Raw genomic sequence first — 24085 nt, 5'->3', positions numbered from 1 at the left:
TTTTTGAGATGGAGTCTTGCTCTGTCACCCAGGCTGGAGTGCAGTGGTGTGATCTCGACTCATGGCCACCTCGGCCTCCCAAGTAACTGGGATTACAGGTGTGGCGCCCGGCTAATTTTTTGTATTTTTAGTACAGATGGGATTTCACCATGTTGGCCAGGCTGGTCTTGAACTCCTGACCTCAAGTGATCTCCCCATCTTGGCCTCCCAAAGCGCTGGGATTACAGTTGTGAGCTACCACGCCCAGCCTCTTCCCTGAGTTTTTTTTTTTTTTTTTGAGACAGAGTCTTGCTCTGTTGCCCAGTCTGGAGTACAGTGGCGTGATCTCAGCTCACTGCACCCTCCACCTCCTTTCCCAAGCGATTCTCCTGCCTCATCCTGCTGAGTAGCTGGGACTATAGGTGTGCACCACCATGCCTGGCTAATTTACGTATTTTTAGTAGAGGCGGGTTTTCATCATGTGGGCCAGACTGGTTTCAAACTCCTGACCTCAAGGTGATCTGCTGTCCTTGACCTCCCAAAGTGCTGGGATTACAGGTGTGAGCCACCTTGCCCGGCCTCCCTAACTTTTTAGTCCCCTGACTCTGACTTGGATGCTTCTCTTTTGTGTCCTTTGCACCCACCCATCATCCTGTGTGATAATACATTATTGTAAAGCCTAGGGGTTAGATAGACTTTCTTCAGGCCAGAGGACCTGAGATTTGAAGCCTGCATTTGTTACTCATCAGCTATGTGATGTTTAGCAAATTGCTTTACCTTTCTTTGCCTCCATTTCCCCATCTGCATAATGGGGAGCATAGTACCTACCCCACCGGATGGGCATTAGCATTATAACAAGTTAATATGGTTAAGTGTTTGGAACAGTGATAGTAAGTGGTCAGTAAGTGGTAGCTATTACTTTAATTATATGTTTACTTGCCTGACTCTCCCACTAAACTGAGACACTTAAAGGCAGTAATTGTGTGTTTCTCTCTCTGTCCCCAGTGTCTTATGAAGTATTTGGCACATGGTAGGCTCTAAGTAAATGATTGTTGAATTAATAATGATAATTAATATAATTGCCTACCAGGATCCCATATTGGGCTTTGACCCTCAGCTGGTTCCACATCATGTTGGGATAATGCTACCAAATTATGTGGCTCAGTAAAACCACCACAAATCAACCAATACTTCCTGAGCACCTCTCATGGGCAAGGCACCTGCCATGGAGGAGACCAAGTGTGAGATCTGCACCTGTCCTCAGGAATCTTAGAATCTAGTGGTGAAGACACAGTTGTAAGCACATGAAATGTTAAATAGCAGTATTAGGGTTTTAACAGTTATTTACGGGAGTAATAGAAGATACAGAGAATGTGTGTTCATGATTATTATTTCAGTTGGTGGCACATTGTTATCTAACTTCTGTCTTGTTTTCCAAATTTGTTCTAGAAAGCTGCTTGAACTTTTTTTTTTGAGACAGAGTCTCGCTCTTGTTGCCTAGGCTGGAGTGCAGTGGCACAATCTCGACTCACTGCAACCTTCACCTCCCAGGTTCAAGCGATTCTCCTGCCTCAGCCTCCTGAGTAGCTGGGACTACAGATGCCTGCCACCATGCCAGACTAATTTTTGTATCTTTAGTAGAGACGGGGTTTCCCCATGCTGGCCAGGCTGGTCACAAACTCCAGACCTCAGGTGATCCGCCTGCCTTGGCCTCCCAAAGTGCTAGGATTCTAGGCATGAACGACTGTGCCCAGACTTGTTAACTTTTCAATAATGGATTAGATGTAGAGGCTTCATCAAGTTCAGATTTGTTTTTTTTTTTTTTTTTCCCCTTCATGTGTATTTCCCTCAGTAGATACAATATCTGGTTGTCTCTTTGGAATGAGAAGCCATCACTAATCATTGCTAGATCTATTATTTCATTAGGGAGTTGTAAAATGTTGGTATTCTGTTTATTAGCTGGAAACTTCTATAAACACAAATCTCCCCTCATTAATTGTTTGGTTACCCAGAGATATAGCTGTTCAAGAAAGGGAAGAATAAATGCTTGATTCTTGACCTGTTTTCAAAGTAATGAATTGGTTTTCGAACATTCTTCAGAGGTGGCCAGTGAGAGACTTTGGGTGTTTTGTGTGAAGCATCATTGTGCACTTATGAATTTTAAACCTATTTGATGTGTTTTAGTCCATGTGGTTCTTACCCTTACAGATGCTTAAGTGGTCCTATCATTGGCTGATGGGAGCCTCTTTAAGTTGAGCCTGAACCTTTTTATTTATTTTATTTTTTTAAAGACATAGGGTCTTGCTATGTTGCCCAAGCTGAACTTGAACTCCTGGGCTCAAGCAATCCTCCCACCTGAACCATTCAAGTAGCTGGGACTACAGGAGCATGGCACCATACCCAGCAGGCCTTGAATCTTTTTTTTTTCTCCTGGACCTTTTGATGAGACCTGCTAGTCTTTGCTTGTTTCCTTGTATGATAAGATGGAGTTCTAGGCTTCTCTTGTGCATTTCCTGTCCCAAAACTGGAATCAGCCAATTCTGCAAGGTGAAAGGACATAAATTTTTTAGAACATTAGTACAATATTACTAAACCATTTTCCAGAAGGGAATTATTATAATTTATATTCCCTCCAGCAAAGTAGAAGGACTATTTTCTCCATATGCTCACCAGCGTTGAGTGTTATTTTTAAAATCTTGGCCTTCATTTGATGGGTAGAACTTGTTCTAATTTACATTTCTTAGATAACTAGTGTATTGGAGTATTTTCTTTTCTTTTCTTTTTTTTTTTTTCGAGACAGAGTCTTGCTGTATCACCCAGGCTGGAGTGCGGTGGCTTGATTTTGGCTCACTGCAACCTCCGTCTCCTGGGTTCAAGTGATTCTCCTGCCTCAGTCTCCTGACTAGCTGGGATTACAGGCGCACACCACCATGCTCAGCTAATTTTCTGTTTCAGACCTGCTACCTCTGCTACCATGTGAATTTTCTTTTTGCAACAAGCCTATGAGGCCAGTACTGTTATTAGCATCTTTTATTTTATTTCTTTTGAGATGGGTCTTGCTCTGTCACACAGGCTGGGATGCAGTGGCACGATCACTGCAGCCTCAATCTGATCTCCTGGTCTCAAATGATCCTCCCACCTCAGCCTCCTGAGTAGCTGGGACCACAGGTGCATACCACCATGCCCAGCTAATTCTTTTTTTTTTTTTTTTAACTTTTCAGTACAGATGAGGTCTTACTGTGTTGCCCAGCCTGGTCTTGAACTTCTGAGCTCAAACAGTCCTCCCACCTTGGCCTCCCAAAGTGCTGGGATTGCAGGCGTGAGCCACTGTGCCTGGCCTATTAGCACCATTTTATAGATACAAAAATGAAGGCATGGAAAGGATAAACAGCTTGTCCAAGGTCATACTCTTGGTAAGTGAGGGAGTGTATTTGAATATAGGTAGTCAGACTCCAGTCCCTGAACTTTTAACCTCATCTCCACCCTGCATCTACACTGTATGCCAGCGCCTTACAGTTCCAGAGGCGTTTCATCCTTGTAGAGGCCCTGCAGGATAGAGAGCAGGTGTTGCTGCTAGCCAGTTTTTTTTATTTTTATATATATATATATAGACGTAGTTTCCCTCTGTTACCCAGGCTGGAGTACAGTGGCGTGATCTCGGCTCACTGCAACCTCCGCCTCCCAGGTTCAAGTGATTCTCCTGCCTCAGCCTCCCAAGTGGCTGGGACTACTTGGGAGTGTCTCTTTGTCTGTGTCTCTGCATGTTGATCTCTTACCTCCTCCATCTGTCTGCCAGGGCCTGGATCTCACACTGTCTCTCTCTCTCTGTCACTCTCCCCTTCTCTCTCTTCGTCACTCTCCCCTTCTCTCTCTCAATTTCTTCTGTTCCCTTACCACCACACCTGGCTAATTTTTGTATTTTTAGTAGAGATGGGGTTTTACCATGTTGGCCAGGCTGGTCTCGAACTCCTGACCTCAGGTTATCTGCCCACCTCAGCCTCCCAAAGTGCTGGGATTACAGATGTGAGCCACTGCACCCGACCCCATTTTAGATTCGGGAAAACCAAGGCCTGGACAACAAGATGACTTGCTCAGAGCCAAGTCTAGGATGCAGGTCTTTCTGCCTTTGGTGGCTGGCATCAAAGTCAAATTCTTTGAGCCTTTTTTTTTTTTTTTTTTTTTTTTTTTAAGAATGGGGTCTCAGTCAGTGGCACAATCATAGCTCACTGTAATCTTGAATTCCTGGGCCTATGTGATCCTCTCGCCTCAGCCTCCCTGGTAGCTGGGACTATAGGCATGTGCCACTGCACATAGCTAGTTGTTTTTTTTTTTTTTTTTTAGAGGCAGGGTTTTGCTATGCTGCTTAGACTGGTCTTGAATTCCTGAGCTCCTCCCATCTCAGCCTCCCAAAGTGCTCTTTGATACTCTTCAGAACAGTATTGCCCTTAGACAGATACAAACAAGGTATTTTCCTGTGCTGGGTGTGGTGGCTCACACCTGTAATCCCAGCACTTTGGGAGGCTGAGCCGAATGGATTCCTTGAGGCCAGGAGTTTGAGTTCGAGCCTAACCAACATGGTGAAAACCCATCTTTACTAAAAATACAAAAATTAGCCAGGTGTGGTGGTGCTTGCCTGTAGTCCCAGCTACTGGGGAGCCTGAGGCAGGAGAATCACTTGAGCCCAGGAGGTGGAGGTTGCAGTGAGCCAAGATCACACCTCTGCGCTCCAGCCTGGGTGACAGAGTGGTACTCCAGCTCAAAAAAAAAAAAAAAGTGTTTTTCTTTTCCCTTTTCCCTCTGGGGTCTGGTGAACACAAGGGTTCTACCTAAGACTTTTCTGGGCACAGTTATTTCTTTCTGGCCCTAGGGAGGGCCAGAAGGGCCCTCTTGGAGCTGGATATGTGCCTGCCTTTGGGATCTCACAGTCAGAGAGGCCCGGCTGCTTTGCCCTTGCTTAAGGAGCAGCAACCTTAAGCTCCAAAAGCAGCAGGACTGCTGGGTCAGGGGTTCTGGAAAAGTTGGATGGAAACTGCTCTGCTGTTGTCTCATTTCTGGCCTAATGGCTCAGACCATTTTAGATGTCAGGAAGTGTAACAGTACGGTGCATTTATTGATGAATAATGGATGAGCCCAGGGAAGGTACTGTACTCTTCCTGGTGAATTATTTACCAGGAGCCTCTAATTTGAGGGCTCTCCATTATAAAGGGTCTGAATCTGGTGTATATATAGAGCCTCCGCCCCTCTCTTTCACTCCCTCCCACCTTCCACCAACAGACAAGCTGTAACCTTCAGGATCTAGTGTTACCCTGGGCAGCCCTGAGGCCTGTGGCCCGGGACTCAGTCTGGAGTCCCTGCGGCTGCTGGGGAGGGTGGTGGGAGGGGGTGGGCAGGGCCCCTGCTACTGGAAACAGAACAGACCTGCCAGGGGCAGCTGGGGTAAATGTGGGGCTGGGGCCTGCCCTGCAGGCATGGGGAGCGCTGTGCATGCACGCGTGCGCGTGTGTCACATGTGTGTGCTATTTCTTGTCCCTTTGTCTCTGTCTCTCTCTGATTCTATGTTACTTGATCTCTGTCTCTCAGTTTCTCTCTGTCTGTGTCTCTGCATGTTGATCTCTCGCCACCTCCATCTGTCTGCCAGGGCCTGGGTCTCACATTGTCTGTCTGTCTGTCTGTCTGTCTCTCTCTCTCTCTCTGTCAGTTTCCCCTTCTCTGTCTCTCTCAATTTCTTCTGTTCCCTTATCTCATCTCCCTGTCTCCCTGTGTTTCTCCCTCTGTCTCTCTCCTGTCTGTCGCTGTCTATGTGACTTTGGAGGTCCATAAGAGGCCCCCCCTGGAATGGGGGCACAGCCAGTTCCTGACTTGAGTGAAGCCAGATCTCAGTGCCTCCTGGACCTTGACTGAAAGATCAAGGGAGTAAGCATGAAATAAACTTGAGGTTTTTGTCATTTTTTTGGCTATTCAGTTCAGTGATTGCATCAGCCACCCCTAGGAGCCCTTTTCTCAGCCGTCCGTGTGTGCTTTATGCTTTATGTTTCCCCTTGAAGTGGGTTGTCCTTAAGCTTTTGGCATCTGGTGATGAGCAGCAAGATTTTGGTGCTTTTAAAAATAACTTATTTGGGAGGCCTAGGCGGGCAGATTGCCTGAGGTCAGGAGTTCGAGACCAGCCTGACCAACATGGTGAAACCTTGTCTCTACTAAAAATACAAAAAAATTAGCAGGGCGTGGTGGCGCATGCCTGTAATCCCAGCTACTCAGGAGGCTGAGGCAGGAGAATCACTTGAACCTGGGAGGCGGAGGTTGCAGTGAGCCGAGATCTCGCCATTGCACTCCAGCCTGGGCAACAAGAGCTAGACTTTGTCTCAGAACAAAACAAAACAGAAACACTTTACAAGGAGTTGCTTCTGTCCTTTATTCATCAGTTTGTATTTTTTTCATCTATTGTTATTGATTAGAAGATTAAAATATTTATTTTATGTCTTTAGCCAGAATACTTTTTCTAAACAGCTGATTTTTTAAAAAGTATGACTCTTTTTTGGTTATTTTCCTTAAAAATAAAGGACCAATCATTAGTAATGTAGTTAAGAGATTAAGATTAATGCATTAAAATATGCATTAATATTTAAAATATAAACTTATTAGGAAGTTTATATTTTAAGCAGTAAAATGGAGTTTGTAAGGAGTCTAGGAAGTATCTGGGAAGATCTGATGGTTTGACTGTAACCGAGCAGGTGGCCTGTCCCCGTCCCCCGACACCCCCAGGGCTCACCTAATAACACTGGCCTGGCTCCACTACCTGTGAGTAATATTTGAGCAACAACCTTGGTTGCAGCTGATGGCTCCTGCAAGATCTCTTCCCCTCATCTCTGGTGCATTGTTATCTCAACATTTTCCCAGCCACAGAGATGGCTGTGAGGAGAGCTTTTGATGGGAGGAGCAGGTCTGCCTTCAGAAAGGGGCAGTGGGGGCCGGGTGTGGTGGCTCACACCTATAATCCCAGCACTTTGGGAGGCCGAGATGAACGGATTGCTTGAGGTCAGAAGTTCAAGACCAGCCACAGCCAACGTGGAAAAACCCTGTTTGTACTAAAAATACAAAAATTAGCTGGGCGCCGTGGCGGGTGTCAGCTACTTGGGAGGCTGAGATGGGAGAATTGCTTGAGCCCAGGAGGCGGAGGTTGCAGTGAGCCAAGATTGTGCCACTGCACTCCAACCTGGCTGACAGAGAGATACTCCATCTCAAAAAAAAAAAAAAAAGAAAAAAAAAGGGGCAGTGGGCCCTGTGCAAAATCCCGCTCCCATGCCCCTCTCCCATGGACCTGGGTCCAGGAGTGTTCCCTTGCCCCTCCAAGCTCGTGGCTCTTCTAAGCACTCGCCAGCCCCCTCCCTCAGTCTGGAGCCTTCTCTCTGTGTCCCAGGTTGGGCCTAAAGTCTAGTCTTATAGGCCTGAGTGGAGCAACCCCCTTGTAAGAACCCCTCCCCAAAAAGAAGAGTTGGTTTCCAGAAACAGCTGTTACCCAGACAGGTGGAGACACTGTGTTCCCCAACGGAAGGGTAGCAGGAGGGGTCTTTGAGAGAGGGTCTGTGGCTCTGCTCCCAGCCAGCTGGCCAGTCGTGAGAAGGGATGACCAGGCTGCCCAGGGGCATGTTCGCCTCCTACACATGTGCTAACATTGCCTCATGTCCCCGCAGCCCGCTGCCACAGGCCCTGGGCGGCTCGTGCTTTCCACATCACAACATAGCAAAGTGATTTCCTCACATTCCCCACTCTTGTCTGCTCCGGGAAGTGGTTTGCAGAACGCTTCTAAATATAAAAGTATGAGACTGATTCTTTCTGTTATCCCTTTGAAACCAGCCGAGGTCCAGCCTCTAGTCACTTTTTGGGCTTGAGTGGAGGAGGAAGAAGGCCAAGAAAAGCTGGTTTTGTGTGTGTGTGTGTGTGTGTGTGTGTGCATATGGATACATGTGCATGTGACCAGGTTCTGAGGATACCCAGAGGTGTGGTGGAAAACAGACGAGGGTGAGTAGGCTGGGTGCTAGGGCATGCAGAGAAGAGGCTGTAGACTTTTGTTTGTAATTGTGTATTTATTTATTTTTTGAGACTCAGCCTCGCTGTATCGCCCAGGCTGGAGTGCAGTGGTGCGACCTTGGCTCACTGCAACCTTCGCCTCCCGGGTTCAAGCGATTCTCATGCCTCAGCCTCCTGAGTAGCTGGGATTATAGGCGCCTGACACTACACCTGGCTAATTTTTGTATTTTTAGTAGAGTCGGGGTTTCACCATGTTGTCCAGGCTGGTCTCAAACTCCTGAACTGAGGTGATCTGCCCACTTCAGCCTCCCAAAGTGCTGGGATTACTGTCAGGCGTGAGCCACTGCACCTGCCCTAGACTTCAACTGTGGACAGCTCTGTTCAGTCACCTGTTTAAAAGAGCATTCATTTGTGTCTCCCCCAGAAAAGCCCAATACGTAAATCTATTGGGGAGAAGAGCAGGATGTAGGAGAAGGCCACAGAGAAGGATCCTCAAAACATAGTGCTGAGTATGAACAATGAGTAGGGAGCAGGTGAGAGATCTTGCAGGACTGTTAACATGAGTAAGTTCCACCTGCTGATGGAACACCAATTGCATTTTACAAGAGCACATGCAAACAAAAGGACTCATGTGAAACACAATAGATTGGTTGTGGAGGGAATGCGGGTACCAGGGAATTAATGAGTGAAATGAGAAGCAGCGAGTGCGGCATCACAGAAAGAAGGTAGACTTGGGAGTCAGACAGACCCAGGGGCGGCTCCTGAGCCTGCCATTTACTGGGGCATCCTTGACTCCGGTTTCCTTTTCTGTAAAATGAGTCTGATGGTGTTGAGGGTTCTCTGGATCAGAAATGTGTCCTCTAGGCCAGACGCGGTGGTTCACGCCAGTCCCAGTTTCTTCACTAGGTGGGAGGCAGAGCACTTTGGGAGCCCAAGGCGGGCAGATCACCTGAGGTCAGGAGTTTGGGACCAGCCAACATGGTGAAACCCTCTCTCTACTAAAAATACAAAAAATTAGCCAGGCGTGGTGGCAGGCACCTGTAATCCCAGCTACTGAGGAGGCTGAGGCAGGAGAGTTGCTTGAACCCGGGAGGTGGAGGTTACAGTGAGCCAAGATCATGCCATTGCACTCCAGCCTGGGCAACAAGAGCAAAACTCCATCAAAAAAAAAAAAGAAAAAGAAAAGAAAGAAATGTGTCCTCTATCAGTCAGAATCCTATGAATTAAAAGAAGAAGAAAAAGGCAGTGTGTCTGCACACAGGCTCTGGCGAGAAGTGGGCAGTCAGAGGAACCAGGGCAGCCAGAAGCAGGTGGTCAGATGGACCTTTTTTTTTTTTTGAGGATGGAACTGTTTCTCTCTGTGATTCAGTACAGCAGTCACCAGCCACCTATGGCCCCTGAGCACTGGACGTGTGGCTAGTGTTACTGAGGAAATGAATTTTCAATTTTATTTCATTTAAATTAAATTTAGGCTGGGCACATTGGCTCATGCCTGTAATCCCAGTACTTTGGGAGGCTGAGGTGGGTGAATCACCTGAGGTCGGGAGTTCGAGACCAGTCTGGCCAACATGGTAAAACCCCGTCTCTACTAAAAATATAAAAATTAGCTGGGTGTGGTGGCGAGCACCTGTAATCCCAGCCACTCGGGGCTGAGGCAGGAGAATTGCTTCAACTCAGGAGGCAGAGGTTGCAGTGAGCTGAGACTGTGCCACTGTATAATCTGCCTGGGCGACAGAGTGAGACTGTCTTGAAAAAAATAAATAAATAAATAAATTTAAATAGCCTCATGTCACTAGGGCTATCGTATTAGAGCAGGTTTAAGGAATATTTTAACTTCTCTATATATATATATATTTTTTTTTTTCTTTTTTTTTTTTTCGAGATAGGGTCTTGCCCTGTCACCCAGGCTGCAGTGACGTGATCTTGGCTCACTGCAACCTCTACCTCCCGGCTTCCAGCCATCCTCTCACTTCTGCCTCCCAAGTAGCTGGGATGACAGGTGGGTGCCACCACATTTGGCTTATTTTTTGTAGAGATGAGGTTTCATCATGTTGCCCAGGCTGGTCTCGAACTCCTGGGCTCAAGCGATCCTTCTCTCTCGGCTTCCCAAAGTGTTGAGATTACAGGTATGAGCCACCACAACCAGGCTATTTTAACTTCTTAGAAGCCAGAGAAGATTTTCCTTACTGTATGGGATTGAGGCCACCTATCCCCAAGGGTAAGGTGGATGAGGCAGGGTTGGGTGCAGGCAGGGTGTAAAGGGCATCCTCCCTGCCACCAGGAATTTGGGGTGAACTGCCATGGCCACTCTGGCCAGATCTGCAGGCTGTGCTTCTCAGCCTGGATTATTGGTCTCCCAGGCGGGAGACAGAAATGGGTGAAAAAGGATCGTAAATTGGAATTTATCAGAGTTTTCTGAGCCTGTTTTGAAAATTAATAATTAAACTAAGGCCACAACCAGTCCAAGGTAGTGAGTGGTCCTGGCCTGTCTAGTTCACCCCCTGCCTCTGTGGGAAGGACCCTGGGAAGCTGGCTCCCAGGCTCCACCCTGGCACCGTTCTCCATGGTGGACTCTGAGGGATCCTACACATTGGAACCCCTGGGAGTCAGAGACCTGGGAGCGCTCTAGGTCTGAACCCCTCCAATAAATGGCTGTGGAGCCCACAGCAAATCTCTTCCCATCTTCCCTGGGTGATCAGGGGCTGGACTCCTTGTCCTCTTGAATCACTGGGAGCACTGGCTGAGCACCACAGAGGTCTTCCTGAGGCTGAGCTCATGGCATATTTCCCAGTCTCCTGTTCCAGCAGCCCTGTTGCCTTCCCTGGGATGTATATTATTTCTGCAGGCTCCTCACTGGCATCTTCAGGAGACAGCTGGCTGCTGTCTGTCTCTCTCCTCTCGGGGCCAAGAATGGATTTGGGGCCAGATCCGTTCCCAGGCATGGAGGGTGCTGAGAACTTGTGGTTCCCCTTGGCAATTCTGTTCCAAGTCCTCCTCCCTGCATTCACCTTTGGAAGGGATCTCCTTAGTCCAAGGGCTTTTGAATCTTGGGTTCCACAGTTCCTTAGAATTTCTGGGGTTTTTAACTTTCTTGAAAAATAGGCAGACTTTTGTGCGTCTATACTTAATGTGAATTTCATTTAAATATCATAGGGAGGGACTGTAGGCTGATAAAGCATTACTAAAATTGGTTTCAAGGCTACCATTTTCCAAGTGAGAAAACTGAGACTCAGAGAGTAAAATTAAGTTGGCCAAGATGGATAAATGTAGATGTAGGACAATAATTTCAGGTCAGGTCAGATGAACACTTGAGTGACTTCATTCCCCCACACATGCTCTCAGGGTATTTACTGCATATCCCAGGCACCAGAGGGGCACAGATGTCTCACACTGGGCACAAATGTCTACCCTTCCCTCCAGCTTACTAGCTTGGGGGATAAAGCTCTCAGTCACAGCAGAGGCAAGAGTGTCAGGGTATCCCAGGCAATGAGATTTCAGTGCAAGTGTGTGGCCAAGGAAGGAGATGGCAAAGGCAGGTCTCCTGGAGAGGCTGCGCAGGACTGAGCCGAGGAACAGAGCAGCTTATCAGAATGATGCTGAATCCCTATTTGCAGCCCCCAGGTGCCTCAGATCCCACACACCTGCTGTTCGTTAGGTCACTCTTAATCCCTCCCAGGCCTGGTGCTGCGTTTACTAAGTGGGCTCTGAGGCTTGGCTGTGCGGATGGTGGGGGAGATTCTGGGGAATGGGCCCCCGTTTCTGTAACTACTTCTGCGATTCATTGCAGCCAGTCCAGTGTTAGGTCTTGGTGACTGACTGTTCAGTTGCGTGCTTTCATTTCTGTACTTTTACAGATAGGATTGCCTGGGAGGAAGTGGTGATTGGCCAGGGTCACCCTGATTAGTGACTGTATCAAACCAGAACCCAGGTTTCCCTAACATATGTTCCTTTCATCTCATCGCTCCACCTCACTCCAGCTGCGTTTTTCATTCATTGCTACTTCCTAAGAGACTCCACAGCCATTTAAGGGTCACTAAGGGCAAGAGGCAGGTACGGGGTACAACCCTTCCACCCCCAGAAGAAAACAGGCGGGGGCCAGGGGCTGATGGTGACCCCTGGCTGGGGAGCACCTTACGCCATGTGCCACGTTTCTGGCCTTTTTTTTTTTTTTGGACTATGTTACTCAGTCCGAATTCCTGGCCTCAAGGGATCCTCTTGCCTCATCCTCCCAAGCTGCTGGGATTACAGGCGCTGTGCCTGACTCAGCTGGCTGGCATTTTTGTCTCTCCATGCTTGGATACCACCACATGATGCCGGACCCAAGGCCTTACTCCTGCCGTTAGAGGTTAATCTGACCCCTCCAGGGCCTCCTGGGAGTGGGACAGGCAAGTCTGAGTTTCAGTTTTCATCTGAGATCTGAGAGCCGGCCTGCTAAATTGTTTCTGCCCCAGTCCTTGGTGATCCTGTTCTGTTTCTCTAATCTGGATGTGGGAACCTCTCCAGATACTGATATTAAGTCCCAGGATAGGAAAACTCAGCAGGGTCCTTGGCTGTGCTCCCTCTTGCCCTGCTTAGGGCAAGGGCTGGGATGGATTTTGGAGGGCTGCTGTTGGTGAACCTGGGGCCTCTTATAGACCCTGGGAAGACAGAAGTGAAGCAGAATTTTGTGCTCTGCAGCTCACTGGGTCTTGGAGTCAGCTTGTCCATCTTCAGCGACCTCTGAACCCTCATGCTCTGGGCCCACCATCAGACAGTCTGGATTGCTTGCACTGAAACCACATACAGCGTACTGGTAGTAGTCGGGGGAGACATTCTAAATCCTCAGAGTCACAAATACCCCTGCAACATTTTGTGTTTCTGCCAATGTGAGTGAAAGGGAGATGACTGGACTTACTGTTCATTCAAGTGACATTCCTGCAGTGATTGAGACTGTTCTTCAAAACATTACAAATGTGGCCAGGCGTGGTGGTGGCTCATACCTGTAATCCCAGCACTTTGGGAGGCTGAGGCAGGAGGATCACTTCAGCCCAGGAGTTCAGTACCAGCCTGGGCAACCTAGGGGGACTCCAATTCTGCAAAAGAAATTTGAAAATTAGCTGGGCATGGTGGCACATGCCTGTGGCCCCAGCTGCTTAGGAGCTGAGGTGGGAGAATTGCTTGGGCCTGGGAGGTTGAGGCTGCAGTGAGCCGTGATTGCACCACTGCATTTTGCAGTGTGGGGTGACAGAGTGAGACCCTATTTCAAAAAGGAAAAAAATGGGCCACACACCTTTGGGGTGGCTCAAGAGCAGTCAAGAGTATCAGTCAGATCTTCAAGGTATGAGGTCTGCGGTACGGTGCACTGGGCCCTGGGGGAGGATTAGGTAAGCTATTCTGGGGTTGGGGAGGCATCCTGGGCCCTCTGGTTTGGCCTTCAGAGTTTCCAAGTGGTGGGGACGTGAGAGAAAGTTTGTCCTCTGTGGGTCAGGGAGCCCCGGGGCTGCTCCTCCCCTGGAACACTTATGCTTCTCAGGTTGAGGGCTGCTTCTCCTGGCCTGCGGCCTGGCGCTGTCTCCCTACACTGGGAAGCTGGCAAACGTCTCCCTTGGGGGTCTATGTATGCCCTACAGGAGCCACCCACCTTGGCCTGGACTCTAGGGGCCATCTGGCATTCAGGATATCCCCTACAGGGACCTGGGCTGTGGAGCCAGGGACTGAGTCTTTTTTTTTTGAGATGGATCTTGCTCTGTCACCCAGGCTGGAGTTCAGTGGCGTGATCTCAGCTCACTGCAACCTCTGTCTCCCTGGTTCAAGCGATTCTCCTGCCTCAGCCTCCCAAGTAGCTGGGATTACAGGCACGTGCCACCATGCCCAGCTAATTTTTAGTAGAGATGAGGTTTCACCATGTTGGCCAGGCTGGTCTCGAACTCCTGACCTTGGGTGATCCACCTGCCTTGGCCTCCCAAAATGTTGGGATTACAGGCTAGAGCCACTGCACCCGGCCAAAGGACTGAGTCTTTAGTGTGGTGCTGGTGTGGAAGAGTCAGACATGTGTATGGCTGGTTGACTTTGGATGTGGGAGATCCTGCAATTACTCACAGAGTCATGCTCCACCATGCAAAATCCCCATGCCTCTGTGGAGCACACTCCTGGAGGACTTCTGGGCTGGTAGCATCAAGCTCCTTACTCAGCCAGAGTCTTTCTATCTCACCTTGTCCTGAGACATGTGAAGGATGGCATTTTCTTTCACCATGTTGGCCAAGCTCAAATTCCTGATCTCGTGACCCGCCCTCCTTGGCCTCCCAAAATCCTGGGATTGCAGGTGTGAGTCACCGCGCCCGGCCAGATGGCATTTTCTTTAATGAGAGAGAGAAGTTGATTGATAGAATCGAACAGTGATGTGTGGCAGATTCTGGAGCCTATATAGGTCCTGGGGGTGTTTTTCCTAAACCAGGAGTTCTAGCTCCTGAGAGATGGGTAGCTGAGTGGCCCAGATGGATCCTTGGATTGAAGCAGCCAAAATTACTTAAGAGTAGGAGTGCTTAGGAAAAACTTCCTGCTGCTCTCTGCTCTCTGTAACAATTGTGTTTACACATATGTATGTGTATACACACACACATATACACACATGGGCCAGCTGGGCCCAAGCCCAGAGAGCAACACGGAGGGTGGGCACCAGACCAGATGCTGGCGGGGGTGGGGGTGGAGGGCAGGCGCAGGAGACGCAGGCAAAGTGAGTGTCTGCATATAGATGGCTGTTAGGGAGCCAAGGAAATGGCTTGGAAAATGTCCTTATTGGGTGTTTGCAGCTCCGGCTTTGTTGGGGTCGGCGCCTGGTGTGGGCAGATGGCCCTGCCTGCCTGTCGTTGCTGAGGGCTTCTTGCCTGCTGAGCCCGGTGCGGCAGGCTCCTACCGGGGAAGCAGCACCCTCTGTGTTTTGTGCCATGTGTGGGCTTTGCGAATGTGAACCTGTTAGCCCTCACTCAGGCGGGATGGTGGGGCCCACTGTCCCCATTTCACAGCAAAGAAGAAGCGTGCAGAGGCCACAGTAAGGTAGCGTCACTAGTGAGCAGCGGAGGCAGGGCTGTTTGTCAGCAGCAAAGCTGCACATGGAGCTGGCTGCCTCCGGGGTCACGTGGCCTGCATCTCCATGGGGGCTTGTGTGCAGTGGAGGGGGTTGCATGGCATAGCCTGGTGGCGAAAGAGGAGGTAGTCTTGGAAGCCCAGGACCTTTCCCAGACCACAGTTCTGGGGGCATACTCGGGTCAAGGGGATGGGACAGGAATGTGCTGGTGACTACATCACCTTGAGGCAGGTACCACCTCCATCCCGAAATGCCTGCCTTCTTCTCTGTCATTGCTATCCTCCATTTCTTGTTATCAGCAAATCTTCTGACAAAGCAAAAGTAGAGTCCCTTGCGTCCCAGCTCCTTTCTTGGAGTCTGACCTTTCTGCCAGGGCTCCTTTGTCTGCTTACCCAAAACAAAACAGCGGACCAAAGCCGGGCACAGTGTGGCTCATGCCTGTAAGCCCAGCACTTTGGAGGCCGAGGTGGGAGGATCGCTTGAGCCCTGTAGGTCAAGGCTGCAGTCAGCCGTGATTGCACCACTGTACACCAGCCTGGGCAACAGAGTGAGACCCTATCTCAAGAATAGCCCAACAACAAACAGCAGACCAACGTCCCCTCCTGCAAACTGGGCAGATGGCCAGGCTGGGCACACCACAGACTGTCTTCTGAGCAAACATGGGTGCCGCAGCACTGGGCTAACCTGAATAAGGAGCCTTATGGTTGAGGTGCTTATAGCAGGGGCCAGGGGCTTCGAGCAGGCCTGGGAGCTGCATTTTCTGCCTTTTGAAACATCTGCCGGGCGGGGTGGCTCACACCTGTAATCCTAGCACTTTGGGAGCCGAGGCGGGCAGATCACCTGAGGTCGGGAGTTGGAGACCAGCCTGACCAACATGGAGAAACCCAGTCTCTACTAAAAATACAAAATTAGCTGGGCGTGGTGGCGCATGCCTGTAATCCCAGCTAGTCGGGAGGCTGAGGCAGGAGAATCGCTTGAACCCGGGAAGCAGAGGTTGCCATGAGCTGAGATCATGCCATTGTACTGCAGCCTGGGCAACGAGAATGAAAACTCTGTCCCTCTCCACCCCCCCACCCCCCAAAAAAAAGAAAAGAAAAAAGAAACATCTAAAGTCTGTCCCAGCCAAGCACTAACCAGGACCTGCTGTGAGCTGACGTCAGGACAGAGGCCCCCTCGGGGCCGGCTTTGATGTTTCCCAGGCCCAGTCGTTGGGGCGCAGGGGGCTCTGAGTGGCAGTCTGGGAATGCAGCATCTCTCACCACAGCTATGGAGCAGCCCAGTCCCAGCCCCAGGAGTGGGTGCTAGAGGCTGAGCTGGGGGTGGCCAAGGCTGAGCTGGGGTCTCTGAGTCACACTGTCTCTTCTCCCAGCTTGGGTTTCTATGGTAGGTGGTCTGTGGTTCCTGCAAACCCAGGTCCCCTTCCCCTCTATCCCACCCACCACCTGCTTATTCCCTTTAGACTTCTCTGCTGTGGCGGCTCCTCCCCTGTCCAGGCTCTGGGAGTGGTCCTGGCACTTGGCAAATGGAGAGCTTTCTAATCTTCTTAGAAGTTGAGTCCTTGAGCAGGAAGGGTGATCATAAGAATATTAACAGTAGCTGCCATTTACTGAAGGTGAACCCTTTGCAAGGCACTTCATGTGTTTCCAGGTTTACGACTCATGACAGCCTTGTGAGAGAGGCAGAGGAAGCTGAGACACAATCTGTGTTACTTATCCAAGGTGTCAGACACACTGAATGTAACAGGTCAGGATCTGAGCCCAGCCTGTCTGATTCAGCCCCTTAACTGCTACTGCATGTAGGTGAGACTCCTGGCTCCCCACCATGTCTGCAGGAACTGAGCGGGGAAGGTGGGGACTTGCCCACACTTCGAGGGCAGATGATCTCTCTTTGGTCTTTGACAAGCCTCCTGGAATTCTGGGTCAAAGGTCCTAGGATTTTGGGCAGGCAGTCTGTAATCCCAGCACTTTAGGAGGCCAAGGTGGGTGGATCACTTGCGGTCAGGAGTTCAAGACTAGCCTGGCCAACATGGTGAAACCCTGTCTCCACAAAAAATACAAAAATTAGCCAGGCGTGGTGACGCGTACCTGTAATCCCAGCTACTTGGGAGGCAAAGGCATGAAAATCGCTAAATCCAGGAGGTGGAGGTTGCTGTGAGTCAAGATTGCGCCACTGCACTCCAGCCTGGGTAGCAGAATAAGTAAGACTCCGTCTCAAAAAAAAAAAAAAAAAAGTCCTAGGATTTTGGTGAGTCACATTTGCAGAGGCCCACTGGGGACTCAGTCTGACTCTGCTCATCTGCGTCATGAGAGGTGCTCCAGAAGTACTCCGTGCATCAGTTCTTGCCCCACGCTTCCTTTGAGGTCACTTCAGTTCAGGCAGTGCTTGCTGGGTGCCTTTGTGTGCCTGGCATTGTCTGCAAGAGGTGTGTCCACTTCACTACCTGGCAGTGGGGAATGTGACTCCTCATTGTAGGATCAGATGCTTCGAGGGTTGTTTCTGAGTCTCTGGGCAGAGCTGGGAAGAGCACAGAGTTGGCTGCTCTAAGCTGCTTCCAGCTCCATGACTGGGTTTTGTGTCAGGAGATGCGGGCTGGCACCTATGAGCTTGTTGGGAGATGGACCAACACCAGGGGCAGCCCCTCATCTGGACCCAGGATGGGGGATCCTGGAATTGTCTTGACACTGACTTTAGGAGAAGACTGATTCTCATCCCGTAAAGAACAGAACCCCATCTCCGGGGACTTGGATTAGTTTCCAGTGGTTTGGGAAGAGATGGAAAAGACCCCATTAGTACCTTTCTGCACTTGCCCAGCCAGTTTGGCTCAAGGCAGAGCCTGCTGCTTCGTGTAGCAGTTCCAGGTGGCCCGTTTCTTCTTCTGGGGGGTGGGATCGGGGAGTCCTCTTCTGTGTTCAAGGCCCAGTGGCTCCAGGCCTCTGCAAGGCGCCCACGCGGGCTAAGAACAAAGGCCAGTGTGTTGCTCCTGCCGCTGCCGTAACCATGCCACCCACCTGCCTGGCTCTGCCCTCCGCCTCCCTAAACCCATCTGCCATGCAGTGTAGGCTTCTTCCTCTTTCCTTTGTTCCCACTGACTGCGGTTCCACCTTTGGTTGCAGGGACCCCGTGGCCAGAGCTGAACTATAATAGTACAGGAAGGGGAATGGCTTCAAGTGGAACTCTGGAACCACAGAGAAGCTGACCTTGGACACAGATGGATTCTTAGGGATAAAGAACAAGACATGGGGCCGGGCGCAGTGGCTCACACCTGTAATCCCAGCCCTTTGGGAGGCCCAGGCGGGCAGATCACGAGGTCAGGAGATTGAGACCGTCCTGGCTAACACGGTGAAACCCTGTCTCTACTAAAAATACAAAAAATTAGCTGGGCGTGGTGGCAGGCGCCTGTAATCCCAGCTACTCAGGAGGCTGAGGCAGGAGAATGGCGTGAACCCGGGAGGTGAAGCTTGCAGTGAGCCAACATCTCGCCACTGCACTCCAACCTGGCTGACAGAGCAAGACTCAGTCTCAAAAAAAAAAAAAAAACCACACAGGACACAGGATGGCTTGTCTTTGGCAGCAGCCCAGGTTTCTAGAGAATACTGGCTTCTCCAGTGATGGGGTGGGTTTTTTCAAAGAAGCGTCTGGGGAACGTTGGGCTGCAGAGCATTTGTGGGTGAGATTCAAAGCATCCCGTCTGGCCACCTCTGATGTTGGCACTGTCAAGGGGCGTGAATGAAGCCATCTTTCCAGGGTGCTGTTTGGGTCATGATTTAACTTTACTAAACCTCCTGATTCTGGATTAGGGGAAAGTGACCTGCAATGTCCCTGGCTCCTCAGCCTGGCATCAAAACCTTCTGTGTTCTGACCCTGCAGGCCCAGGCTCTCTGTTGCTGGGAAGCCTCCCTGTGCAGCCAGCCCTCAGGGGTCCCTTCTTCCTTCCTGCTCCAGAGTCACTGCTGCCTGCCTACCCCGTTCATTTGGCATTTATGTGACTGTAACTGTGTTCTGTGTGCCCCTCTAGTCTTGAGACCTTTTGAGGAGAGGCTACTGTGGCTCACACCTGTAATCCCAGCACTTTGGGAAGCTGAGGTGGGCAGATCACCTGAGGTCAGGGGTTCAAGACCAGCCTGGCCAACATGGTGAAACCCTGTCTTTACTAAAAATACAAAAATTAGCCGGGTATGGTGGCTCATGCCTGTAATCCCAGCTACCTGGGAGACTGAGGCAGAAGAATCACTTGAACCCAGGAGGTGGAGGTTGCAGTGAGCTGAGATCGCCCTACCACATTCCAGCCTGGATGACGAGTGAAAAAAGAAAAAGAAATCTCAAAAAGAAAAAGAAAAATTTTTCAGGGGACTCTTGCAATTGTGGCATCATGATCTTTCACACCTGGACTTATTGGATGCCTCCTGTGTACACAGTCCCTTTCCTCCTATGCACAGGGTGGCCTGTGTTAGGACAGAGGCTAGCTCCTGCTGACCCTGCCTCTCCTCTGTCCGCATCTACAGGTACCCAGGCAGCCATCGTCTTCATCAAGCAGCCGTCCTCCCAGGATGCACTGCAGGGGCGCCGGGCACTGCTTCGCTGTGAGGTCGAGGCTCCGGGCCTGGTACATGTGTACTGGCTGCTCGATGGGGCGCCTGTCCAGGACACAGAACGGCGTTTCACCCAGGGCAGTAGCCTGAGCTTTGCGGCTGTGGACCGGCTGCAGGACTCTGGCACCTTCCAGTGTGTGGCTCGGGATGATGTCACTGGAGAAGAAGCCCGCAGTGCCAATGCCTCCTTCAACATCAAATGTGAGAGCCAGGGGGCTGTGCCCAGTCCCCTTGTCAGACCCTCAATGTCTGAGGCCTGGAGGACCCCTCCCTTGCTTCAGCTTCTCCCATTTCCAGTTAAATGGGGCAGGCAGAATGCATTTATCATCAGCCCTTTTTGCTCATGTGGATAAGAGGAAATTAAAAGTTACATTTTTCCAAAAATTTTTTCCTTCAAGTCTGGGGCCCATTTATCTGTTGCATGCTTGTGCAAATGGAAAGGGTGGCTGAGCCCTTGGCCAAGTGTCAGACTTGACCTGCCAGGGACCAGGCAGGCACTTAGTATCTGGTACCTGTAGCCCCAGCCTCAGCCTCCAGGGCTTCCTTGTATCTGCTGGCACAGAGCCTCGAGGTTCCACGGCTTCCTGCTTGTCCTCCTTGCCCTCTGCCTTCCCGCCCTTGCCCTGCTCTGCCCCTCACTGCAACCATGGCCTCTGCTACAGGGATTGAGGCAGGTCCTGTGGTCCTGAAACATCCAGCCTCAGAAGCTGAGATCCAGCCACAGACCCAGGTCACACTTCGTTGTCACATTGATGGGCACCCTCGGTAAGGAGTCAAGGAAGTGGGAATGGGAGAGGGTTATTCCAGACAGGGATGTCTCCCCAAATCCTGGACTCTATGCAGATGTTATCTCGCTCCATTCTGTGACCACTCCTTCCATCACCACAGTGTTCTTCACCCCGCCTCCCCCGAGATATTGCCCTACACCGGCCCCTGGTGACCTGAAGAGTGGGCCATATTGTGTGTAGAGCTGAGAGATCTAATCTCAACTTGATTCTGTCCCTGAATCAGAATTACTGTGTGCCCTTATGCAAGTCCCTTCCCCTCCCCAGTGCCCATTTCTCCATGTATAAACTGAAAGGTCTAGCCCTGACTCTCTGATTCTGTATCCTCTCCACTGGCCAGTGAGTACCCCTGCCCCCGACTGCTGACTGTGTCTGCCCTGCAGGCCCACCTACCAGTGGTTCCGAGATGGGACTCCCCTTTCTGATGGTCAGAGCAATAACACAGTCAGCAGCAAGGAGCGGAACCTGATGCTCCGGCCAGCTGGTCCTGAGCATAGTGGGCTCTATTCCTGCTGCGCCCACAATGCTTTTGGCCAGGCCTGCAGCAGTCAGAACTTCACCTTGAGCATTGCTGGTGAGCCTGGGTTGGGGGCAGAAGGGATGAGGTAAGTACAGGAGGGCCTCACCACCCAGCCTGCCTGCTCCCCCATCTTTCCCTCTCCAGATGAAAGCTTTGCCAGGGTGGTGCTAGCACCCCAGGACGTGATAGTAGCAAGGAATGAGGAGGCCATGTTCCATTGCCAGTTCTCAGCCCAGCCACCCCCGAGCCTGCAGTGGCTCTTTGAGGATGAGACTCCCGTCACTAACCGCAGTCGGTAAGGCATCTGGCCGGAGACATTCCAGTATCATGTACCACACACATGCATTCTCTAGAAGGGGGTGCGGTTCATATCACAGACATCACAGATTTGGACATGTATTATTTCAAATTTCCAACAGACACAGTTGAATGTTTTGCTTTTATAAGATGAGTCTAACACAGGGAAGAGTCTCTGGGAAGAGCTGTTTTCCAGTTTGCACAAAGGCCCTCTGAGCTAGTGGTGGTTCTACTTCTCTCTCCCCACTGCCTACATGAGTCGTCTGGGATGGAAGGGTAGAGACCCCAGGGATGAGAGAGACACAAGAGACCTGGTAGTCAGGTGGTCACAGTCTAGATAGCATGATCCAGTATGGCAAAGACATCTCACACACACACACACACACACACACACACACACTTTTTGGAGGAAGCAAATACCTCTAGAAGGTTCCAGCCCCACTGCAGGGACTTCTGTTCTTGCCTGGACCCTAGGAGAGCATAGAACACCTTTGTAGTATCAGACATGACCATGGTCCTTGGGGGTGTGGCTTCCTAGGCTAGGGACTTGGATGCCACTTGGCTTCAGCCCTGAGGACATCATCAGTAGCCTGCCTGGTATGGCTGAGGGGTATCTGACTCTGGAGCTGGGTGCCCTATCAGTGTGGCCCTGCAGGATGGTGGCTCCCCTGTCTTGACAGTTGCACATGGTGGTTACTCTGTGTATTAGACCATTTTAATGCTGCTGATAAAGACATACCCAAGACTGGGCAATTTACAAAAGAAAGAGGTTTAATTGGACTTGCAGTTCTACATGGCTGGGCAAGCCTCACAATCTTGGCAGAAGGCAAGGAAGACCAAGTCATGTCTTACATGGATGGCAGCAGGCAAAGGAGAGAGAGCTTGTGCAGGGGAACGCCTCTTTTTTTTTTTTTCTTTTTTTTTTTTGAGACGGAGTCTCGCTCTGTCGCCCAGGCTGGAGTGCAGTGGCGCGATCTCGGCTCACTACAAGCTCCGCCTCCCGGGTTCCCGCCATTCTCCTGCCTCAGCCTCCCGAGTAGCTGGGACTACAGGCGCCCGCCACCTCGCCCGGCTAATTTTTTCTATTTTTAGTAGAGACGGGGTTTCACCATGTTAGCCAGGATGGTCTCGATCTCCTGACCTCGTGATCCGCCCGTCTCGGCCTCCCAAAGTGCTGGGATTACAGGCTTGAGCCACCGCGCCCGGCCGGAACGCCTCTTTTTAAAACCATCAGATCTCGTGAGACTTATTCACGATCATGAGAACAGCATGGGAAAGACTTACCCCCATGATTCAATTACCTCCCACTGGGTCCCTCCCACAACACGTGGGAATTATGGGAGCTACAATTTCAGATGAGATTTGAGTGGGGACACAGCCAAACCATATCAGTCTGTCTCTCACCTGCCTTGTCATTTGCCTCATCGCTTCCCGAGCTGATCTCTTGTAGTTGGAACACACACCTGCACGTACACCTGAGCAAGTGTATGCAGGCACACACACCAGTGTGGAGTGTCAACTTCCTTCTTTCTGCCCTGTTCCTGGTCGATTCCTTACTACATTTCCAACTTTTGCAGGAAAGGGGTTCTCTTGCATTCCTTTTCAGAAGTAGGCCTATTGGCCACTTTCTCCAAATTGCACTCTCCCCTCTGCAGCCCCCCACACCTTCGCAGAGCCACAGTATTTGCCAACGGGTCTCTGCTGCTGACCCAGGTCCGGCCACGCAATGCAGGAGTCTACCGCTGCATCGGCCAGGGGCAGAGGGGCCCACCTGTCATCCTGGAGGCCACACTTCATCTAGCAGGTGAGTCTCTGGGTCTGGGGTGCTGACGTGGGGACTGCCTTTAACATTTTTGGCACATAGAGATTTAGGCTCCTGTTTTTACTCAGCAGCTTGGAGGGCAGGGGAAGAAGCGGATGCTGGGGGTAGGAGGAGGATATGCAGAGGGCTTCAGGGGAGGATTTGTGCTGGAAAAGGGCCTAGGCTTGCTGTGGGAGAACATCATGTACCCTGAGACCCACAGTAATCGGGCCATTCCTCCCACTTATATCCTTGCAGAGATTGAAGACATGCCTGTATTTGAGCCACGGGTGTTTACAGCGGGCAGCGAGGAGCGTGTTACCTGCCTTCCCCCCAAGGGTCTGCCAGAGCCCAGTGTGTGGTGGGAGCACGCAGGAGTCCGACTGCCCACCCATGGCAGGGTCTACCAGAAGGGCCACGAACTGGTGTTGGCCAGTATTGCTGAAAGTGATGCTGGTGTCTACACCTGCCACGCGGCCAACCTGGCTGGTCAGCGGAGACAGGATGTCAACATCACTGTGGCCAGTGAGCATCTTTGCTCTGAAGGTCAAGGAGAGGTGGAGGGGAACGCAGATCTGGGTGTGATGGACAGAGGCTTCCCTGGTGCTCACCTGAGGCCCTCTCGGTTCTGGGCCCTGCAGGCTTGGAAATCAGTTCACTACTGGGAGTCGGAGTAGACAGTAGAGAGCCAGGCACAGGGGTTAGGGTGGGTGCTCCGGAGGAAATAGTGACAGTCCTCACAGAAAAACGGTCCTCTAGGTGCAGAGGAAAGAGCAATGGACTAGGAGTCTAGAGACCTGGGTCCCACTGTGCTCCCAACGCACAGAGTGATGATGGTAGCAAATCACCCACCTTACTGGGGTTCAGTCTCCTCATCCATAAAACGGAGCCAGTAATCTACCTACCCCGCAAGGTGGTTGAAAAGGCCAAACGAGGCCGGGCGCGGTGGCTCAAGCCTGTAATCCCAGCACTTTGGGAGGCCGAGACGGGTGGATCACGAGGTCAGGAGATCGAGACCATCCTGGC

At 50.8% G+C, this 24085-nt stretch overlaps 1 protein-coding gene across 5 annotated transcripts in view; it reads left to right on the top strand.

Moving 5' to 3' along the window:
* PTK7 (protein tyrosine kinase 7 (inactive)) overlaps window positions 1-24085 on the top strand; it is an 89225-nt gene that overhangs the window by 32717 nt on the left and 32423 nt on the right. For all 5 annotated transcript variants that reach the window (XM_011960393.1, XM_011960391.1, XM_011960392.1 and 2 more), the window contains exons 2-7: window positions 19570-19857; window positions 20319-20421; window positions 20825-21015; window positions 21106-21256; window positions 22914-23062; window positions 23318-23584. In XM_011960393.1, coding sequence (XP_011815783.1) covers window positions 19570-19857; window positions 20319-20421; window positions 20825-21015; window positions 21106-21256; window positions 22914-23062; window positions 23318-23584 — 1149 coding nt within the window. The remainder of the gene's footprint in view (window positions 1-19569; window positions 19858-20318; window positions 20422-20824; window positions 21016-21105; window positions 21257-22913; window positions 23063-23317; window positions 23585-24085) is intronic.

Source organism: Colobus angolensis, unplaced genomic scaffold (genome assembly GCF_000951035.1).
Source record: "Colobus angolensis palliatus isolate OR3802 unplaced genomic scaffold, Cang.pa_1.0 Scaffold51, whole genome shotgun sequence".
Taxonomy (NCBI): Eukaryota; Metazoa; Chordata; class Mammalia; order Primates; family Cercopithecidae; genus Colobus; species Colobus angolensis.
This window is presented reverse-complemented; position numbering and strand designations above follow the sequence as displayed.